Source organism: Stegodyphus dumicola, chromosome 8 (genome assembly GCF_044657685.1).
Source record: "Stegodyphus dumicola isolate Sdum_Otavi_A_Nest chromosome 8, ASM4465768v1".
Lineage (NCBI taxonomy): Eukaryota > Metazoa > Arthropoda > Arachnida > Araneae > Eresidae > Stegodyphus > Stegodyphus dumicola.
In genome coordinates this window covers 86,713,934-86,734,274 of record NC_140775.1, presented here as the reverse complement: position 1 = coordinate 86,734,274, position 20,341 = coordinate 86,713,934, and the positions used below count along the sequence as shown (strand labels likewise).

General features: G+C 36.1%; 1 protein-coding gene across 1 annotated transcript in view; it reads right to left on the bottom strand.

Annotated features, from left to right (window-relative positions):
• Positions 1–13,190: 13,190 nt before the first annotated feature.
• Positions 13,191–20,341, bottom strand: part of LOC118199365 (uncharacterized) — a 39,024-nt gene continuing 31,873 nt past the window's right edge. The window contains exons 7-8 of the mRNA XM_085822957.1: positions 17,550–17,674; positions 13,191–14,445 (exon numbers count right to left, since the gene is read on the bottom strand). Of these exons, the coding sequence (XP_085679083.1) occupies positions 14,313–14,445; positions 17,550–17,674 (258 nt within the window). The 3' untranslated portion in view covers positions 13,191–14,312. The remainder of the gene's footprint in view (positions 14,446–17,549; positions 17,675–20,341) is intronic.

Genomic DNA, 20,341 nt, shown 5'->3' with positions numbered 1-20,341 from the left:
CACACTGATGCATTTCATAAATTATCACACTTTGTGAACCAGGACGTTGTAAAAAATTGAATATGAATTAGATATGAAGGCAATCCAAAAAGAAAAAATATTCAGTTGTTCTTTATAAGACTTAACTTTTATTATATAGTTCATATTGAAGAAATTTTCATGTGTATAAGCTGACTGAAGTGATTTAAGACTGATTTTCATATAAGACTGCCATCCTTTTAGCATTGCAGGCAAAAATATTTCTTTAACTGAAGATAACTTTTTACACAATTTCTTTTTAACGTTAACAATGCTTCAAATAAGCTATATGTATGAGCTATATTAGTACTGCCAGCGCCACAGTGACAGCAGCTCCCAGCAGCAAAAGACACTGTTTCTTCAGCATATGTTACTTATTAATGGCTCCACAAAAACATGTTTTCGGAAAGTTTGTACAATGGTCACCGCTCAGTGTCTGCCCATGGGTTATATTGTTGATATTCGTATCTGTAGTAGATGGCCTATCAAAATGTGCTTTGCCAATCACTTGTATGTTCTGTCTTTCAAATGCTTCTACCATTAATTGCAGCGTGGCTAAGAGATTCACTATTATATGAGTAAAAATTCTTTCCTTATTTCAATGTAATGGATATTGAATCTTGTAGGAAGAATAAAGCTAAATTTTCAGAATGAACAAAATACTTTTATTTGAATTTTAAAACAGAACCAAAAAAATAAATACTGCAGCTCTTAACTATCAAAATTTTAAACTCTTAACTACTACAGTTAAAACGGTACAATTCGGTTTCGGGGACCGTAAAAAATTGCAGCGAAAATGCATGCGCAAAGGCGCCAAATCTAGCAAACTCGCCCATTAAACAGCACGCCAAATCTCGCGAACGCGCTGATTTCAAATTCCGTAAGTTTTAGATAGTTCTATATTTGTAAGTCGCCATTGAAATACTAGTTTAATTTTTTAATTCTCTTTTTGATTAAGCTATGGATTTTACAATTTGGGAATTGCCGAGTGAAGAAAAGTCTGCAATAGAATTTTTTCAAAAAAAAAAAAAAAAAAAAAAAAAGGCATCATTCATGATAGAAAATTATGTTTGAAAAATCATGAGATGAAATTATGCTTTATCGATAACTCGGTAGCAAAATGGCGGTGCAGGAAAGAAACCCGTAATGAGAAGAAAGGATTAAGAACTCAAAACTGGTTTGAAGGATCGAAAATTCCCTTCCTTACAGCCGTTAGGTTCATCTATTTTTGGTGTCAGGAAATGACACCTGTTGAATTTTGTGAACTCCAGCTCAAGATGAACCACAGTACAGTTGTAGACTGGAACAGTTACATGCGTGAGGCATGTGCCTCAGCTTTAATTGCTCGGCCCAAGTCTAAAATTGGCGGATGTGGCAAAATTATTGAAGTAGACGAAAGCCTTTTCAGTAAAAGAAAGAACAATGTTGGACGTGTTCTTCCGCCACAGTGGGTTTTCGGCGGATTATGCAGAGAATCAAATGAATGTTTCTTAGTCGCTGTTCCAGATCGATCGGCGAAAACCTTATTGAACATCATAAAGGATAATATCGCAGAAGGAAGCGTTATTTATACTGACTGCTGGAAATCATACAAGTCAGATGAACTGCAAGATGCCGGTTTTGAACACTTTACCGTCAACCACAAATACAATTTTGTGGACCCGGAAAGTGGGTGTCATACACAAACAGTAGAACGGCTGTGGGGCAGTGCTAAATGGCGTAATAAACGCCATCGGGGTACTGCTCGACAGCATTCTGATTCTTACTTGTCCGAGTTTATGTACAGACGTTTGCACAAAAAAACTGAAATTTTTTCTGCTATGTTGGAAGACATAAAAAATTTTATGCCACCCGTTTAAATTGCAAGTATATTTAGCCTTTTTTTCATAAAGTAACACAAAATTGTATTATATGAAATTGACGTCTCATCTAAATTAAAATAAAAATCTGAAATAGGTATTTACTATTATGTTTCCATTCAGTTATTTTACAGCCTTTTTTATATAAATAATAATAATAATAAATTGTATGATATGAAATTAACCTTTTATTTAAATTAAAATAATAATCTGAAACAGTTATTTACTCTTATGCTTCCATTCAGTCATGTTTAGCCTTTTTTATATAAATTATAATAATAAAAAGTACTATATGAAAGTAACTTTTCATCTAAATTAAAACATCAATCTTAAATAGTTATTTACTATTATACTTCCTTTCTTGCGTTAGGGTTGCCGCAATTATTTTTGGCAGCATTGGCATCAACAATAGTTTGGCGATTTTTTACGGACCTCAAAACCGAATAGTACCGTTAAAACTCTTATAACTATTAAAATATTAAAACCTTAAACTCTCTAAACAAAAAAATATATAAAAATCTTTCGAATTCTCTTCTTGTTGCCACACCGTAAAATGCAAGTTCTTGTCCTATTATTTATATTTCACGTTCTCTTTAAGTCACGATCTTCACAAGTCATGATCTTTACAAGTCACGATCTTTACAAGTCCCCCCCACAAGAAGCACATTCGTCACCGTAGAGACAATGTTGCTCAGAGTTCATTGAGAGAGAAAGAGTTAACAGCTAACCTTGACAAAGCATCAGCATTCCCATATGAACTTCCTTTGCGGTATGTCACAGTCATGTTATACCGTTGTAACGCTAAGGCCCAACGAGACAGTTTAGCACCATGAGGGGCGCTTTGGGTCAAGTAGGTGAGGGGATTGTGATCAGACACAATCTGCACTTTGGCACCGAAAATCCATGTGTCAAATTTTTTCAAGGCTTCGGTGACACAAAATGCTTCTCGTTCGATGGTTGACCATCGTTGTTGACAGGGCGTTAATTTCTTGCTGAAAAATGCTATGGGCATTTCTTTGCCATGTTCGTCGTTTTGAGCTAAACACGCTCCAATTGCGAAAGCAGATGCATCCGTATAGAGTTGAAAGGGCTTGCTGATGTCCGGAGTATGCAGAGATGGCATTTTAATCAACTCTTCTTTAAGTTTGTTGAAAGCTGCTGCTTTTTCAGAGTCCCATGGAATATTATTTGGAACACTCTTCTTTGTAAGGTTTGTTAGAGGTAAAACAATCTCAGAAAAATTTGGGATATAATCCCTATAGTAGCTTGCTAGCCCTAAAAGACTCCTGACTTCTTTTTTAGTGGTAAGCTTAGACAGATTTCTGATGACTTTTACCTTCTCAGGATCTGGAGAGTGAGTGCCAGAACCTATTACATGTCCTAGAAACTTCACGTGACTCTTTCCGAAATCACACTTTTCTAGATTTGCGGTTAGACCTGCGTTTCTCAGTGTCTGAAACACTTGGTCGATGTGATAGAGGTGGCCATCCCAAGTTTCAGAAAATATTGCCACATCATCAATATATGAACGGCAGTAGTTCTTATGGTTTGCAAGCACCTTATCCATCGATTTTTGGAAGGTACTTCCAGCATTTTTCAAACCGAAAGGGAGAACTTTCCGTTGGTAATGGCCGGAATGAGTGATAAATGCTGTGTAGGGTTTAGCTTCTTCTTTCATAGGAATTTGCCAATATCCCTTGGTTAAATCGAGAACTGTTATGAATTTGGCTTTCCCTATTTCGAATAGTAAATCTTTAGCAATCTTCATCGGATAGGCGTCCGGAATTGTGAAGCTATTTAAAAGCCTGAAGTCTATGCACAGTCTAACGCCGCCATTCTTTTTTGCAACACATACTATAGGATGTGCCCAGTTACTGTCACTGGGTTCTATAAGATCCCATTCTAACAGTTCTCTAACTTGACGATCGACTTCCTCTTGAAGTGAAACAGGAACACGGTAGGGCCTCAATCTTTTCGGATTACATCCTTCTGTAACCTTGATGTCATGACCATCAACATTGGCTTGACCAGGTTTGCTACTGAAAACATCTACATAAGAATTTAGTACTTTAAATAGTCCTTCCCGTTGGTAATATTTTAAGTCACCTTTTAAATTTTGTAAATGGGTCCGGATATCATCAGCAGATTTATTCATAAGATCTGCTGGTGCATAGTGGATATCTCCAAACTCTTCATCTTGGTAAAAAATGATACCAACGTGATCTACACGAGCAATATATGGCCTTAACTTATTTATATGGAGTTCTCTAATACTTCCGTTTTCCATTTCGATTTTGGCAGAGTGTAGCCTGGTAAGTTTGATCACGGTAGCTGGTCCTTGCCACGTGTTGAGCAATTTATGTGATGATGATGGCATTAACACGAGGACTTTGTCCCCAACATTGAAAGTCTTTTCTTGAGAACGTAAATTGTATCTTGAAGTGTACTCTTCTTGAGATATTTTGGAATTTGCTGATGCAATGTCATGAGCTTTTCTTAATTTTTCTAAAAGATCCTGTAGATAATTTTCAATTGAACGGGAAGCTGTAACTGGAATGCTACGTTCACCTGTCCATATCTCTTTCAGCAAAGATAATGGTCCTGGTGGTATTCTTCCATATACCATCTGGAAGGGAGACAAACCAGTGGTGCTATGTGGCCCTTCTCTGTAGGCAAACAGGAGATAGGGAAGATTCAAATCCCAGTTTCTGCCATGTTCTTGGATATTTTTGTTCATCATCTCTTTTAAGGTTCTATTCCAACGCTCGACGGCACCCATACTCTCGGGGTGTCCTGGAGTGGAGAATCGTGGAGACACACCAAGTAAGTTCTCAAAGGCTCGGGTGAGTTTGGCTGTGAAATTAGTTCCCTGGTCGGAACAAATCACTTTTGGAAACCCAGTTTGAGTAAAAAACCTCATCAAAACGTTGCATGTTGTTTTCGTACTTATGTCTTTGACGGGGGTGGCTTCTGCCCATCTGGTGCATAGGTCAACTGCACATATCACAAACCGATGACCCCTCCTGGATGGAGGTTCTAATGGCCCAATACAATCCACGCTCCATACTTCAAAGGGTGTTTCCGGTCTAACAATAGGTTGAATTGGAATTCGATATTTGTACGTAACTGTTCTCCTCAATTGGCATTCTTTACAACTTTCACAGAATTTTTTAACATCTTGCTTAATAGTAGGCCAAAAGAATGATTGCTTGTTTCGTTGAATTGTCTTTTTCTCACCGAGGTGGCCGGCAAGAGGGATTTCGTGTGCCATTCTTAGGACTTTCCTTCTTTTTTCTAAAGGTAACACAACTTGCTTAATGTTTTCACCACAGATATATTCGGAATGAAGTAATATGCCATCATCGAAAGTATATGAATTTTTATTTTTATTTGCCCATTCAAAGCATTTTTTCAGAGTTTCGTCTTGTTCTTGATGTGTCTTGAATTCTAGTCTTACTCTATTCGTTGTTTTCCCAGACTCTATGTTTTCTTGGGAAAGCTGATTAACAACAGCCAAATTTGTAGTATTTTCTTCAACTGGTAACGGTTTATCATCTGTGTCTTTGTACTCTAAGGGGGATGCATCCCAATGACGATCACAGTTCCACAGTTCGATATTTCCACAGTTTCATAAGCTGAAGAACTCAATAGCAAGTCGGTAACTAGCTTTTTTGAAACAGCACACGTAATGGACACTCTACCGTGAAAATCATCGTCAATTTTCATCTGGAAAATCTTTAGTGGAGTAATTTCGTTTTCACCAAAAGCAGAAGACATCTCTATTTTACCTTCTCCTTCGCAAGGTATGTTGTCAATCAATTTCTCACGGACTACTGAAATTTGTGCTCCCGTGTCTACGATTCCATTTAGAATAATATCTCCACATTTAACTTTGACCAGTTTTAATTCATCTACATTTCGAAATACGTCCACTTATTTTGAGACAGGAATAGAGATCTTGGCAGTTAGCACTTCTGGTTTTTCTTTTTCTGCAAGGGGTGCTTGTGTTTGTATTAAGTTGTTTTGTGCTGTTGCAGAAGCACTTCTTGATATCCGATTTTTGGTACATAACTTAGATGTATGACCTTCTTTTCCACAATTATAGCAAGTTAATTTGAAATTAGTCTTTTGTGGTTCGTCACTCTTACGGGATGGGTACACTCTTGGCGTGTTTTCAGCGTACAGCGATTTATTTCTGAAAGCTCTTTCTGGAAGTGGAGAATGAGGTTGCCATTTTTTATTAGTTCTGTCTGCTGATGGATTACCACCAGTCCGTTTTGAGATATTACGAACACTGTCATATTCGGCAAGTTTATCAGCTAATTTGGTTGGAGAAACGAACTTCGCCCAGTCGTCAAGAAGATGGTCTCTTACTTCATAGGGTACTATTTTCTTAATTTGGTCAGTAAGATTCAAGTCTTTTAACGCGGCAAAATTTGTGATTTCAAGACCATTGATCCATTCTTCAAAATAACTTGTAATTTCGTAGCAAAAATCTCTCCATGATTTTTCAGCGCTCTTTTGGTGCATCACAAATTTTTTTCTAAAGCTTTCAGGATTTAATTTAAATCTCTTCAATAAAATGGCCTTAATGTACTCATAATCTTCAAAATTTTCTTCAGATTCCCTACCAATTAATTGAATGATTTCAGATGGCATTAAAGTCAATAAACATGAAACCCAATCTTTAGGATCAATCTTTGTCCTTTTAGCTTGTCTTTCAAATAAGGATAAATAAATTACAATATCATCGTGTCTTAAATTGAATTTGGGAATAAGCTTAATTAAATCAAAATTATGATGTCCATTTTCATTTGTTGGTGGAGTTTGTGTTAGTCGAACACGAGATTCAATTTCGAGTTTCCTCAATTCAAACTCCATTTGCTCTCTTTTCTGCTGTGCTTCTAATTCTTCTTTCCTTCGTTGTTCCTCAATCTCTTCTTTCTCCTTTCTTCGCTGTTCCTCTTCTTTTCTTTTCCTCTCTTCAATAATCTTTAAAAACACTTCTTTAGCAAATGCTTCATCATATGCATCACTTTGAATTGTTTCATTTTTTATCGCCACGATTTTCATACTTGGATCTACTTGAATTTCTAATTCAGCAGCTAAAGCCAGCAAATCCTCTTTTTCCCACGTCCCATAAAAGCCATGTCTCGATTTTATTCAACCAGTAGACTCTTAGTTAAAAAAAAAATTCTCTTTTTTTTTTTTCTATTTAAATATAATTCACAATGAATTTAATTTTATTCGGCAGGAAAATCAATCAGTGGAATCAATACTTAATGTGTTGTTCACTTACTCTGGCGAGTCAAACGAAATTACATTTGAACACTGGCGTATTCATTACTTTGACAAGTAAATAAACTAAGATTCCATGACGGAAACAATAATTAACTTTTCATAATCTTAATTAACTATTTTACGTTTACAAGGTAAATTGAGCTCTCACCTGAGTTATTTTGGTTCGTAATTATATGCGGGTAAATCCCGATCCTGTCGACTGCGCCAGTAAAAATCCTTTCCTTATTTCAATATAATGGATATTGAATCTTGTAGGAAGAATAAAGCTAAATTTTCAGAATGAACAAAATACTTTTATTTGAATTTTAAAACAGAACCAAAAAAAATAAATACTGCAGCTCTTAACTATCAAAATTTTAAACTCTTAACTACTACAGTTAAAACTCTTATAACTATTAAAATATTAAAACCTTAAACTCTCTAAACAAAAATATATATAAAAATCTTTCGAATTCTCTTCTTGTTGCCACACCGTAAAATGCAAGTTTTTGTCCTATTATTTATATTTCACGTTTTCTCTTTAAGTCACGATCTTCACAAGTCATGATCCTTTACAAGTCACGATCTTTACAATATGCATGTTGCAATACACTGACTACCAATAAGTATTTGGACACCTATGCAAATGACAATATCGGCGGTCCTAAGGTACGTCACAGACTCCGCCGGTATATATCGTGTAGGAAACAGCATCGGCTTTAGTCACATGCAAGATGCCTCGCAGTTCGGACCTCTCTGATTTCGAGAAAAGTATAATTATCGGGTATCACAAATGTGGCCGATCCTTAAGGGACATATCTAGCGATCTGAAGTACCCAAAATCGACAGTGGCCTATGTGATTAAGAAGTGGAAGGTGAGCGGTGATTGTCGGAATCTGCCCCGAGTCGGCAGACCAACGAAACTGGGAGATAGAGACCAACGAGTGCTGTCCAGAGAAATTCGGAAGAACCGCACCCAACCGATGGCCCACATCCGCGAGGAGTTTCAACAGGCATCCGGGAGTATTGTTTCAATGAATACCATCCGTAAGGAAGCGCATCTGCTTGGTTTTCATGGTCGTGCTGCTGCCCATAAGCCTTTGATCACAAAGTCCGACAGCGCTGCTCGGTTAATGTGGTGCAAAGCACATCGAAATTGGACCGTAGATCAGTGGAAACGGGTTCTTTGGAGTGAAGAATCAAGGTTCACCCTTTACCGTTCGGATGGCAGGGTCTGGATCTGGCGTCTACCTGGAGAACGTCTCCTGCCTGAATGCATTGTCTCCTGCCTGAATCCAACAGTCAACTTCATCGGAGGTGGAACTATGGTCTGGGGGTGTTTCTCCTGGTATGAGCTGGTCCTGATCTCCATTCATGGTAAGCTCAACTCCGATGCCTACCTCACTATTTTGGATGACAATGTGCTTCCTACCTTGTGGCAGTTTTACGTGTTGGACCCCTGTTACTTTCAGGACGACAATGCCAGTTGTCATGCTTTGACGTTAACCAAGGCTTGGTATGGTGCCAATGGAGTTCATCGAATGAACTGGCCTGCCCAGAGTCCAGACCTGAACCCTATCGAGAACCTCTGGGACGAGTTGCATCGCCGAATTCAGGGGTGCACTACCCGTGCAAAATCGGTGAAGGAACTTCTATGTCTTCTCCAAGCCGAGTGGAAGAAAATACCACTAGCTGTCATACAAAAACTTGTGGAAAGTATACCCTGGAGGGTCCACGTTGTAATAACCTCTCGTGGAGGCTCTACCAACTATTGATTTTGAATAAAGTTAGTTTTTCTTTTCTATCATAGGTGTTCAAATACTTATTGGTAGGCAGTGTATACTGTTACGAATCTTGTGTACATGTAAGTAATTTTAGAGACATTATACGTAAATTAAAGTATCTCTTATATGACATGAAATCCCTCGAGAAAGCAAAGCTTCGTCGGAAAAATAAGATTACAGGGCAGGTCCATTTAACATTGATATAGATGGCTATCTTGCCAAATGGCCAGATAGAGCCAAGTTGGCGAAGGTTTTGGCAACTAACTTTTGCTGCCAAATTTGGAGAGGAATCGACGAATTCGCAAAGCCTGGTGGCAATTTAGTCCAATCCCTGTATAACTCTTAATTTGTCTAATTCCTATGTAACTGTAATTGTACATGCCTTCCAGCAATTTCGAGAAATCGAAGGTAAAGGAAATTTTTCAGTGCTCTGGGAAAAACGTATATAAACAGGAAGAACTATCAGTTCCCAGTTTAGAGTAGAGCAGAGTTCAGGGTATTGAGTTCTCCTTGAGCGCTTCGCTTTTTTTTACTTTGTGTTTAACATTCGTAGCAGTTAGAAGTGGTAACTACTGATCGTGCGCTGTCACATCGATAAGAACTGTACGAGTACATTTAGGAAAAACTCCAGAACTGTAAAGTTTCTTTTGGGAAAATAAACTTTATCACACTATCAACGGCTCTGTGTGCATTCAATTCATTACAAACCCGTACGCACGTAACATTTTTGATGTCAGTAGTAGGATTGAGTACCGATGAAAAGAGCGGTGGATCTGAAACTATGACAACTGTTGACAGCCTTTGTTGCATTTATAGAAGAAATGGATGCGAGCCAAGAATCCGTTAAAGAAGAGATAAAAACTATTCAAGAAAGAAGAGGCTGGCCAAGAATCCGTTAAATAAAAGATGGAACCTATTCACGAAAAGATGGAAGGTGGCAAATAATCCGTTAAATAAGTGAAGGTTGCTCAAGAAAAAAATTAAAGCAGGTCAAGAGGAAAAATGAAACGAGAAATTACTGCCATAATATAAAAAGGAAACATATTCGAGGCTATAGAAGGCACAATAGACACGGTTGCAAATAAAGTTGGAGAAACTGAAGAGAGAGTTTCTGCTACCGAGCAGCAAATGGAAGAATGAATTGATGAGAGTGATTCTGCTGCTGTAACCAAGGGCGTTGATAGCTTGAAAAAATACATAAAAACAGCTGGACATCATTCTGTTGCCTCCTTGCAAGTGTACAAAACTCAGTTCTCTGTAGTAGCGAACGCAAATGGATGAGATTCCAAAATTAAAAATTCCCATCTCGCCTCTCTCCAGAGAGCACACGGCAGTGGATATCCTTCAACTTTTGCCAGAAGACCAGAGGCTAGATTTCGAAGATCTATATGGTGCGTTGGAACTGCGCTTTGGCGAGAAGCGTTTAGAAGGCTATAAGTAGGGTTCAATTTAAATCTCGCCAACAGAAGCCCAAGGAAACTTTGCGAGAGCTCGACACAGATGTTGAAAGGCTCTCTCGTCTCGCATTTTCAGACTGCCCAACAGAAACAAAGGAAATTCTGTCTCTGCAGTACTTCATGGGCGTCATCCCGGATCCTGAGATAGAGGAAGCCCTGCGAATGGCGGATGTCAAGAATCTAGCAAGTGCTTTAGTGTACACCATAAAATTCGACGCAGCCCAGCAAGCAACTCTTAGTGGCCGCCACTCAGTCAGAGCTGTTTAAGTCCATGAGCCACTGCATTAATTGATTGCTCACCTAGAAGATTTAGTCAGGCGATTCAATGCTTTTAAGTAGGATAAGAGTGACAACACACAGACTGTGAAGTGCTGTAACTGCGGTGGTAAAGGCCACGTACCAAGAAACTGCAAAAACCTCAGGATATAGAAGCGAAGACCGCTTCCCAACAAGAAAACAGGAAACAAACTAGTGGCCATCTGCAGCTAATGTTTCCACATATTGAGAAGCCCCATTTTGAAACGCTTCAGATTTCTGCCACGAGTGACGGCAGTAATGGACTCATAATCATGAGGCATATCAATGGAGTTCCTTGCAATAATGACCTTAAATACATAACGAAATGTTACCATCATCCGAAAAGATTTGGCTCAACAACTGGAAGGTAAACTCATCTTGACGACTCCCTGTTCTACCCTCCAGACTGTGTCTATGCAATCGATATCGATGGAAGGTTACACTTTAACATCACGTTTGGATTTGTGACTTACCATCGCACGGCATATGTGGTAAATATAACGTATCTCTGCATTATCGAATTTGCTTTTCTAAGGAAATATAATTTTTTCTTGAAGTTTAAAAATAAGAAATTACATTTTGTCACTGTGGATATAACCCTGTTCCTAATTAAAGGAGTTAAATCTGTTCAATAAGTAATATCTTAAGACGATATCACAGTACCAGCAAGAACAGAACTTTTATTGCCTGTATTCACAGTTGAAAACGGAAATTTCCGGCACGTCATATTGGAATATCCTAAGAACAGTTAACAGTCTAAAATTTGTAATAGCAGCCTCGGCACATGTCGACCTATTGAAAAAACCACCATCCCGGTGAGAATTGCCAACATAAGTGATAATGTGAAACTCATTAGGAAAGGTGAAATAGTTGCAGCTTGTACTCCAGAAACCTGCGTTAAACGAACTAGTAGTCCTCCAGTCTCGGCGCCTTCGGAGAACTTAAATAAGAGTAACATGGTCTGATCACTGCATAACTGTATTTTTTCTAATTCCTGTGCAATGGTAACTATATCCTGTCGTATATGAAACTAACTGTATATGCCTTCCAGCAATTTCGAAAAATCGAAGCTACTGGAAATTTCTTGGCGGCCTGGGGAAACCTAAGATCTGAAAGAACATCAGTTCTCGGTTTAGTGCAGAAAAGAGTTCAGATTATTGAGATAACTCCATATGAGCTCGAGTCTTTAGATGCCTTTTGCATTGCTTCTTGTTTAACATTCTTAGTATGTAGTTTGAAGTGATTGAGTAGTTTGACTGATTTTGCTCTGCCATACTGTTAAGAGTAGTTTTATCAAAAGTTTCAGAACTGTAAAGTGTTTCTATCGGGGAGATAAATTTTATCAAGCTATCATCGGTTCTGTGTGCATTCAGTTCATTACGAACCCGTATGCATGTAACATTATCAAATGATTCATTATCACTCTTGCTAAATTTAAAATGAAACTTAGTCACAGCTCTGCCATATCATCGTTGAGAACGCATTACCACTTAAGGACAGTGTGTATTAATTACGGCTTCCGCTTTCAGTGATCGAATGATAAATGCATATAGGTGTAAAACTGGAAGATCATATGTTGTTCAATGTTCATAAAACCCACTACAAGAATCGCCACCCTTATGTTAAAGGAGAAAAATATAGATGCAGTCTTAATATTTTTAGTCAGATCTTTTATTTTTCACTATTGCTCAATATCACTAATATTTAAATTAATTATTCCAATGGAAATGCATTTAAAGAGCATGTGACAGTAATATCGGAAGTTTAATGCGTATTTAGTTGTTAACATGAATTGGTGTTCAGTTCTTGATTAAATGTTAAATTGATTGAACTTTTCCATTTCCATCTGTTTATTTTTTAACATTTTTGTTCTTTCCACCTGAATCCAGATCTATTTTCACCCTCTTTCTCTTATTCCTCTCATCTGCTTTTATAGAAACAGTTTTCTCCATCTTATTTTCATAATGATCTATGATGGCAAACAATAATGTAAAAGTTGCATCAAATGAATATTTTTTATGTATTGGTATGTATAAGAAAAACAGTATTCATGGCTGAAATTGACTTTTAATATTCAGAATGTTTTTGACTAGTAAACATGAATTTAGTATCATATGACCCATTTTGTACTTATATTATGGCTTGCACAGTAATACATAAGGAAGGAAAAGTTGAGAATATTTTAGATTTCCCTTCAGATTGCAGGTGACTGATACATTGCTGGTGTGCAGTCCAAAAATCCTTTTCGATTAGTTTCACTCGGTCTAGCCTAGAGCTATCCAGAAACGCCGGGATTATCCCATGAGAAAAGGAAACTCGCTAGCATGTTATATGTCAAAGCCCGTAGTGTTATAAATTAAAATTTCTAATTTTTAAAGAATTAAATGAATGAATTTCAATTAAATCTTTCTTGTTAGTATTTCTGAAAAACAAATGGCTAATAATGCAAATACACAGACTGCAGAAGTTTCATGCTTTATAAGTTTCTTATCAAGGTTCTAATACACTGTCAGTGCAATGTAATGCATCTAATATTATTAGTTACATAATAAACACTAAATTAGAAAACGCATTACAGTTAGTATGAACAAAATATAAAAAGGAATTTCTTAGAAATTTGCAAAAATGAGAATTAAAAGATAAAATTTAAATAATTTTCAGTGTTTTTCAAACTACCATTGTTTGTTAGAACATTATAAAAGCTCTGGCAGCTAAAACTTTCAGATATTTTCTTGTAGTGTTAAGATTAACGGTGTGCGCCAGTTGGAAATTAGAAATGTAACTTTTAAATTATTGCTTGAGACTAAAATATCTTTGAATGGGGGGGGGATGAGATGTAGGTAATGATCAGGCAATTTGTACCTTGTTTTGTTCATTTCCTATATTTTTGAGAACTAAAACTGAACTCTATTGAGTTGTCTGTTTGCTTAATAATGCCAAAGTACTCAAGGTGTTTTGCCGAAGTGAATGCATCTCATGTAGAATTTTTAAAGAAAAACTAACGACGATTTTATTCGTGGGAAAAGTCTGAAAATACTTCACGCAGCCGAATGTGCAAATACTTAAACAGCTATTACCTAACAGCTTAAGCCAGCTGTTAGTGCTAGGCCTGTATTTGCATTTTACAATAATACATTGTTATTGCATGAGTATTCTTTGTTAAATAAAAATCATTTTTACTTTGAACTAACGGGAATAGTTATTGAATATAACAGAAATTAATATTTAATGTACCATTTTAAAAGTGACTATAAAATTAGTAAAAAAACTTGGACTGATTTTTTATATTAAAAAGTTTTACGTTTTCGAGGATGATGAATTAAGTCCTTCATGTTTAAAAAAGGCTATTTATTGTTCGATTTTGTCTTCTTTTATATTGGCATACATGTTTCCCAGATATTAAAATAGAGAAAATATTCAATAGTTATATTTATTCTGGTATGTTACTATTACAGGCTGTGTGAACTAGAATCGGGAGAAAGTATTCACATGACACTGTTTGGAAGTTCACTTGATATTGATTTCATTTTGTTCACCGTGGCTGAATTTATTTGAAGCTGTTCATAATTTGCATAATTTTATGCTGCAAATCCAGACTGGTCTGGATGAAGATAAATCTATTCTGATGTAGTCAAGGAAGTGCCATTGCTTACGAGCTCTGCATCCAAAATTCCTTTTGGTTCACACGGAACATGAATTTTTTGGCCATATAAATCCGTAGAGCAAAGGTCACACTTTGGAGACATGTATCTAATAAAAAAGAAAATAGATTAGAGATCAAAATTCATTTATCTAAGTATAGTCAGACCTCATTAAGAAATCACCTTTGAGATTACGAAAAAATAATCTGCCCGCAATGAACTGTCCTGTTATCTGGAATTATAGAAATAGGCCATAGGTATTTAAATATATATTGAAGCATTTTCAACAAGGACAGTATTAACAGCCTTAAAACAAAATTCGCTTGTTCTGATTTAATGGCGTTTGGATAATCATCAAAAATGAATATCCAACTTTTAAGTTCATAAGCTTTAAGGATTCTCATTCTTTTGCAATATCACATTTATGCGAAATCGGATTTTCAGGTGTAGCTGTAATAAAGAGCAAATATCGTTCAAAGATCAACGTGGAGCAAGAAATGAGAGTAGCAGTGTCAAGTCTTATCCCTCGCTTTGGAAAACTTTGTGGAGATCAGCAAGCTCACCCGTCCCATTAATTTTTTCCAATTTTCTTTAATAATAATAATATAATATTCTTGTGTATCAGTTCAATGTATATCTACATGAGCCTCAGATTGTGGTTGTTTTCATTTCTGTGCCTGGACACTAGTATCAGTATACAATCGTATTTAATGAAGTGTTACGATTTGCTATGACACTATGTAGTAAAGAGGTTGTAAAGCGCAAACCTTGTGCAACACCTTCGTTTAACACAGCTAGGACGCCGTGACAAAATGCTAAACTTGTAAGTGCGCCGCCAACTGAAATAGTTTAGGAACCCCTGCTCTATACTATACAGCATAACACAAATAACTGCCTATAAATAACTTAAAGGTAGCCAATTAGACTAAAAATGCTAACAATAATTTTGAACAAATAGGTTATTAGATTTATGGTTTATTATTTTTTGTATTATTATTGGAGGAGGCTTCATATATTTTTTGGTTAGGTTTTCTTATGTTAATGCGTTTCACTTTTATATTGCACTTATCGCAAAAAAAATATACATTTAAAAAATATAGATTTTAAAATACCGTATATACCCGCGTATAAGTCGATACAGCGTATAAGTCGATACAGCGTATAAGTCGATACAGCGTATAAGTCGATACAGCGTATAAGTCGATACAGCGTATAAGTCGACCCCCCACTTCCGAAATCTATCGAGAAACTTCGAAATTTTTTTTTTAAGTGCTACATTTATTCAAAATCATTTGAGAAAAAATGTAAATATAAGAAAAAATACCTTGGTAAATAAACAAAATCAAAATTCTTCAATGTCCGATTCATGGTCAGATTCGCCAAACATTTCATAGAACTCTTCTGTCGTCATTGGCTCGTCATCATACATATTTTCAGTTTCGAACTCTGTATTGTTACAATCACTACTAGAGCCTTCGTCGTTATTTTCACTTTCAGAAACAGCATCATCTTCCGTGCCGACTAGTTCGTTGCTAATACAACATTTTTTAAATGATTTTATAATCATTTCAGAGGGTATTTCGTTCCAAGTATCTTTAACCCACTGAGCAATTAATGTAATATCGGGCTTTTTAATGTTGCCTCCCTTTGTAAATGTTGGTCGACCGGAACTAATCCACTCTGCCCAATATTTTCTAACATTTACTTTGAAGGGCTTATTGAGGCAGACATCTAGGGGTTGAATGACGGATGTCAATCCTCCCAGAATTACGGCCATTTTCCCTTTTTAAAAGTTAAAAGAAATATTCAAAACTGTTCAGTTATTGCGTGGGCTATTTTTTTTTTAATTTTGACGTCTACGCCTGTTAACAAAAGTATTTTATGAATGAACAATAACTATTATAAAGACTTATACGTACGTAAAAACTATCTGCATTTCTCTTTTCTTGGCGTGTTGGCGAAACTTTTTTATTGCTAGATATTGGTCGGTTGTTCGGGGGCCAAAAATTCTTTGGTTTAATCGAAACTTACTTTAGTTAAAGTATGAAACTCTGTCATTAGTTCGTCACATAATTTAAATCAGGAAATTACTTCAAGTAAGTGACTTATTTGATAAGTCGTCCAATTTGAGCGCGGGAAGAAAACAACTGCATTATATAAAGAAATTTTTGAACTTCTGATTCTTTTAATTTTTTATGGCCCCGCGTATAAGTCGACTCCCCCACTTTGAAGTCTTTTTCTTGTCCAAAATATCTCGACTTATACGCGGGTATATACGGTATGTTTTGTGTATTTTACTCCTTATATTTATTTTATATAATTTCTTCCTTAGTATACGATATATTTTCATATCAATAACTAATTAACATTCAATTTTTATTGAAAAATTTTTGTTATCAATAGTACTAGTATCTTGATTATTCCGATCAATTGTCGACCGATAAATTTAGGGAGTTGATTGGGGGGGGTCGATTATTCAGCTATCGACCCCCCAATCAACTCCCTAAACTTCCAATTGCCCCTTTAAAATTTCATCAACCCGCAGAGGATCGATGCCTCCGCCCTTGAAAGTACCTGCTCTGTATACTGAATTTATGATGATTTAATGCTCTACATGGATAACCATAAATTTCAGATATAACCCAAAGGATAAGAGAGTGTAATTAATTCAATTATATTGTAAAAAAACTCTCCGGTGGTTCTAAATGAATTACATGCTAATAAGAGAATATTTATTTTTCAAATAAATATTTTTTAGCAATGCAACAAATATTATCCAAAACCTATGATGTTGAATTCAAGTAAAGTCCCCCTCCCCTTTACTCCAATGGCAATTTATCTACACATTTTAGAGGCTCACCAAAGCTACTTTTACTAATGTTATTGCATCTTCACTTCAAACTTAATGCAATTCTGCCGACTCTTTTCAGTCGTTACTTGTCTAATAAAATCCTACAGCATTTATCATTCTTGGCTTTTTCTACCCATATTGTCACATTTCCTTCATTTGCTTTTTTTAAATATCAAAAATATTTTGAATGACGCTGGGTGCATGTGGAGTTCACTTGCAATTCCAGCATAAAATTATTACATTTTTGCACATTTTATAAAAACCATGGTAGAATTTAAATTGTATTTTACTGTAAATTTTTTAACATTATCTCATTTAAATTTCAACACTAAATACTCAGTGTTAAATATATATTTACCTACCTGATAGCTTTGTTCTGACCTTGATCATTGATTTGATACCAAATATTATTATCTTCTTTATGTATGATATAAACATGAATTTTTAAACTGTGGCAGTCCAATCTAAGCTCCAAATACTGACCATCCTAATAAGAAGAGAAATTTGCTATTATCATAACATGGAAATATTGAAAAGCAATTTTATTTACACAAAATAAATCATTAAACTGTCATATCATTAGGACGTTTTGATGCTGGAGATGCGAAAAATATGCAGTGTCCTCCGCCGAGATTCGAAATCAGGACATTCCGAATACGCGTCGAATATGCTTCCAGTTACACTACGAAGGCATGCAGAAAGAAAGGAGAAAATGCTTTATAATATAAGAAATCCATAAAGTATTTTCCAAGACTCATCCTAGTCTATTTTAGAGAAAGTTTAAAAGTAAATATTTATATAGACTCGTTGGATATGTGAAAATATGAGAAAAATATTCCGTAACAGAATTAAGCAAAACAAGTAGCCTCGTGAAGATAAAAACAGCGGAGTCATTAAAATTTTCGGTTTTGTTCGGTTTATTTAAATGGCAAAGCACCCTAGGGCTATCTGCCTAAGGGGAGGGATGCCTTCGTCGAGGACTTTCTAAGGGAAACCGCTCGTATACTCGTTACACATAGGGAAAACCACGGAAAGCGCATGCAGCCAGCCCGTTCGCGGGAGTCGAACCTCGGAGCAAATACCAGTGTTTAGAGACTTTACCGCTTGGCCATTAGTGGGCCTAAAATTTTCGAAAGCCATATATAAATATTATAAAGACAGCTATATATTCAGTTATCAAATTGGCATTAAATGAATTATCAAATCTAAATTTCTAAAAGGTACTTTTGTCATTGCAGAAGTATTGGTTTCAAACTGACATTTGTAACAATGCTAAAATTCGAATTCTTTATGTAATGAAATTTAATTTTATACAGGCCTTATAATAACTACTACTTTTAATAGACTGAAAGATTACTTCATAAATCTGGTAATTTCTTTCAGGCCTAGGACAGTTTCTTCCAAGTATGTAATATTAGTAATCGAACTCCACTTGCTAGGAACAACTGCAGCAACAGAGCGTATATTTTGATAATAAATATAGTGGCCTGATTTGGTTTAGTTTAATTATGAGAAAGCTCTCGATGGCTATCTGTCTAAGGGTAGGGAGGCATTCGTGGAGGACATTCTAGGGCAAACTGGCTCGTATATACATATTACACATAGGGGAAACCACGAAAACGCCCGTCAGAATATTCGCTAGGGTTGGAAACTCGGACTGAACTACCAGCGTTCAGCGGCTTCACCGTTCAGCCGCTGGTAGGCTACCATTATTTACAAGCGTCATTAACTAAAGAACTTTCTTCCAAAGAAGATCTAAATTATTTGAACTGTTTATAGTGTTTGTTGTTTGAATACTACAATAAGAGTATAACAGAAAGTTTGAATTTAAAAAAAGAGCTTTTTCAACTGCTAGAACCGATCCTTTGAGCGCTGGCACTTCATCTTCCTGTACTTTGTCATTAATAGTCTAGTGCTGTTCTAATAAGTCTGGATTAATAAAAAATCTGATATAAACACCACATGACTTCCGTGCATGCCTATTAAATTATATACATTTTTTGTTGCATTTCATTTAAACTTATTTCCTCGAATTTCATCAGAGGTATATTTCTCATTCAATTAATTCAGTTCTCAATTCACAGCAAAGCAAAAATACGTAAAAACTCAAAACATCATCATTAAAAATTGTAAAATGCAGAGAAATATAAAACACCAAATGCAATTAAAACTGTTATAAAAACAATTTTTACAATTAAAATTAAGAGTTTCTACGCAAAAGTAAGCGATTCAGCCAACGGGTAAGAAGGCAGATTTTTCGGTGCACAAAACTGAAAGTTTACTTTTGGTTCTACTCGGCAAAAAGGCATTAAAGGTGTAGAAACCGACTTCATTCCGCTATTCTACAGAGTTTCAAATGTAAACATATGGAGATTCGTTAGGTTTAACTCGCTACGTAAAACTTTTAAATTGTTGATAATTTTACAACTATTGCATGTAGTTAACTAAATATATAAAAAGCTTCACCGGAATGTAAAAACCCCATAATTCAATCCCTTTTAAAGCAAAAAATGCACAGTTTACCAACATATAATAATAAAAAGAAACTAAGCTCACCGAGCCGAGTAACAGAGTGGGTACATATACAGGGTGATTCTAAATTGTTTATACAAATTAAAAGGAGTGATAGCACTCATCCAGATGAGCAACAATTACCATAGAACAGAGGGTCGCATTCCAGTCTGAGAGGCAGAAAAGAGGAATATTAGAATCCCAACCTGAACTTAAAACAATGTTGGGAGAGCGAATGAACGAGCCCAAAAGTTGCACAATCAGTTTAGTGAAAAACTCACAGAGAGTGCATAAAACGAATAAAAAGCGAAAACTCGGCGTTCGAGTGTTGATTCGAGCTCAGACTTTGATGGCAAACACTCAAATGCACATCTTTGGTTGGCAAAGTCTCAACCTCGGAAACAACAAGTTAATTATCTAATCAAGGGCTGAACATCATCAAATAACTTCAACTTCCCCTGCACCGAGATTAGCATGAAAAGTTTATGCTGTGTTTCGGCTGTCAGAACTTCATGTCCCATAGAAGGGCCCTTCGAGTAGAATAAACACAGCACAATAAGTCCAGAAGGAAAGGATAGAAGACGGCGAAGGGGGAAAAACTGCTACCTTGATACTTGATATCAACATAGCAGTTCCCCATTAA